Genomic DNA, 1,773 nt, shown 5'->3' on the forward strand with positions numbered 1-1,773 from the left:
CTGTATAGGAATTAGCTTTTTTTTTCTATTCACAAAGGCACAGTAACTGTAGACAATAAAGATTTGTACTATGTCTTTTTGAATCACAGTTATCTTAGAACTCTAGCTGTCTGTTTGCTGTTTTCTGCATGTTCTGTAAGTTGCATGAATTTCCCATTATTCTATAGGTAGAAATCAGGTGCAGCCAGGTGTTGAAGACATGATCTCAGAGGTACAGGTAGAGGGCACCTTTCGGGATGGCACAAAACTGGTAGGCAACTCTTTCAAGTTATCTTAACATGCGAGACAAGCTGTTTGACTGGTCCATTTGATCACTTTGGTACATGCATTTTGATCACGTTGGTACCTGCAGTGACAAATACACACACACAGTACAATCACAAGTGACCTGCTAATTTGTGTTTGGGTTTTTGTTGTCTTGTCTTGTCTTGTCGTGATACTAGACAAAAACCCCGCATGGGGCATAGTGTCTAGGACTTATGGTCAGGGCCTTACCCAAGTGTGGCCGGTGGTGGTGGTGCATGCCATCAACAAGAAAAAAGTGGTGCATAAATAAACGAAAAAAAAAGTGCTACTGTACATTGCCACACTAGGTATAGGCTCCTCCACTTACAGCTGGGTGAAGCCGGGGTAACCAAAGTGCTTGGCCACCCCAGCTTTAAAGCTATCTGTAGTCTTGGTTTCGATAAGATGTTGCGGAAGTGCATTCCATTCTATGACTGTTTTTGGGAAAAAGCTGCCTCGGTATGTTTCTGTCCTACATGCGACTGTGGTAAAACGTTGCTGGTGTCCTCTGGTTATGTTAGTATTTCTTGTGAGGATATTGTGGATGGGGATGGCAATAAGATTATTGACAGCTTTGTACATAAGTGAGAGGCGGGCAACTTGTCTGCGCTGTTGAAGGGTGGGCCAACCGAGGGTTTGCAGAGTGTGTGTAATGCTGGTTGTCAAACGGTAGTCGCCAGTGGCGAACCTGGTGGCACGCCTCTGTACTGCCTCTAACTTGTCCTCAAGTTTGTTTGTTTGTGAATGTATGCGTTTGTGGGGGTCCCACACAGAGGACGCATATTCAAGTTTAGGTCTTACAATGGACAAATAGGCTTGAGCTCTGATTGATCTACATGCTCCTCTCAGATTCCTTCTCAAGAATCCCAGAGTACTGTTTGCTTTTGCTGCTATATAATCTATGTGTGTATTCCATTTCAGGTTGTGTGAGAGTATGATACCTAAGTAAGGGTGTTGCAATGTAGACTCAAGGGGTTCTGAGAACATTGTGTATAAGTGCTTAGAAGCTCTTTTTGATATGTGTATGTGCAGAATCGAACACTTCTTCACATTAAAGCGTAACTGCCAAAGATCCGACCACTTACACAATTGATCAAGATCCTTCTGTAGAGTGTGTTGATCTTCTTCCTTTATAATGGGGTGGTAGGGTAAGCAATCATCGGCGAATAAACGAAGTTGTGAGGTAATCCCTTTGTTGATGTCATTTATATATATCAAGAATAATAATGGGCCTAATACAGTGCCCTGAGGCACGCCAGACCTTACCTTAACCATGCCCGTAGCCAGGGCGGGTTCGGGGGGTTCGGAAGAACCCCCCCACACGCTGAAAAGGTCCGCTTTTTCATGCATGAAGGTCCTCTTTTTCATGTCCAAGATTTTGTTTCAAAGGCATGACTGATTTCCATTTTTTACTTATAGACATTTCATTCGATCTTAGTGAGTCTATCAGCAAAATTTTCCCAAGAAAGTGCAGGAAATGGCTTTTCA

The 1,773-nt window shown here is 43.1% G+C and overlaps 1 protein-coding gene across 1 annotated transcript in view; it reads left to right on the forward strand.

Annotated features, from left to right (window-relative positions):
• Positions 1 to 167: 167 nt before the first annotated feature.
• Positions 168 to 1,773, forward strand: part of LOC118430465 (urease subunit alpha-like) — a gene marked incomplete at its 5' end in the record, with an annotated part of 14,250 nt that continues 12,644 nt past the window's right edge. Inside the window, 1 exon segment of the mRNA XM_035841344.1 lies at positions 168 to 250. Coding sequence (XP_035697237.1) covers positions 168 to 250 — 83 coding nt within the window.

Source organism: Branchiostoma floridae, chromosome 14 (genome assembly GCF_000003815.2).
Source record: "Branchiostoma floridae strain S238N-H82 chromosome 14, Bfl_VNyyK, whole genome shotgun sequence".
NCBI classification, from domain to species: Eukaryota; Metazoa; Chordata; class Leptocardii; order Amphioxiformes; family Branchiostomatidae; genus Branchiostoma; species Branchiostoma floridae.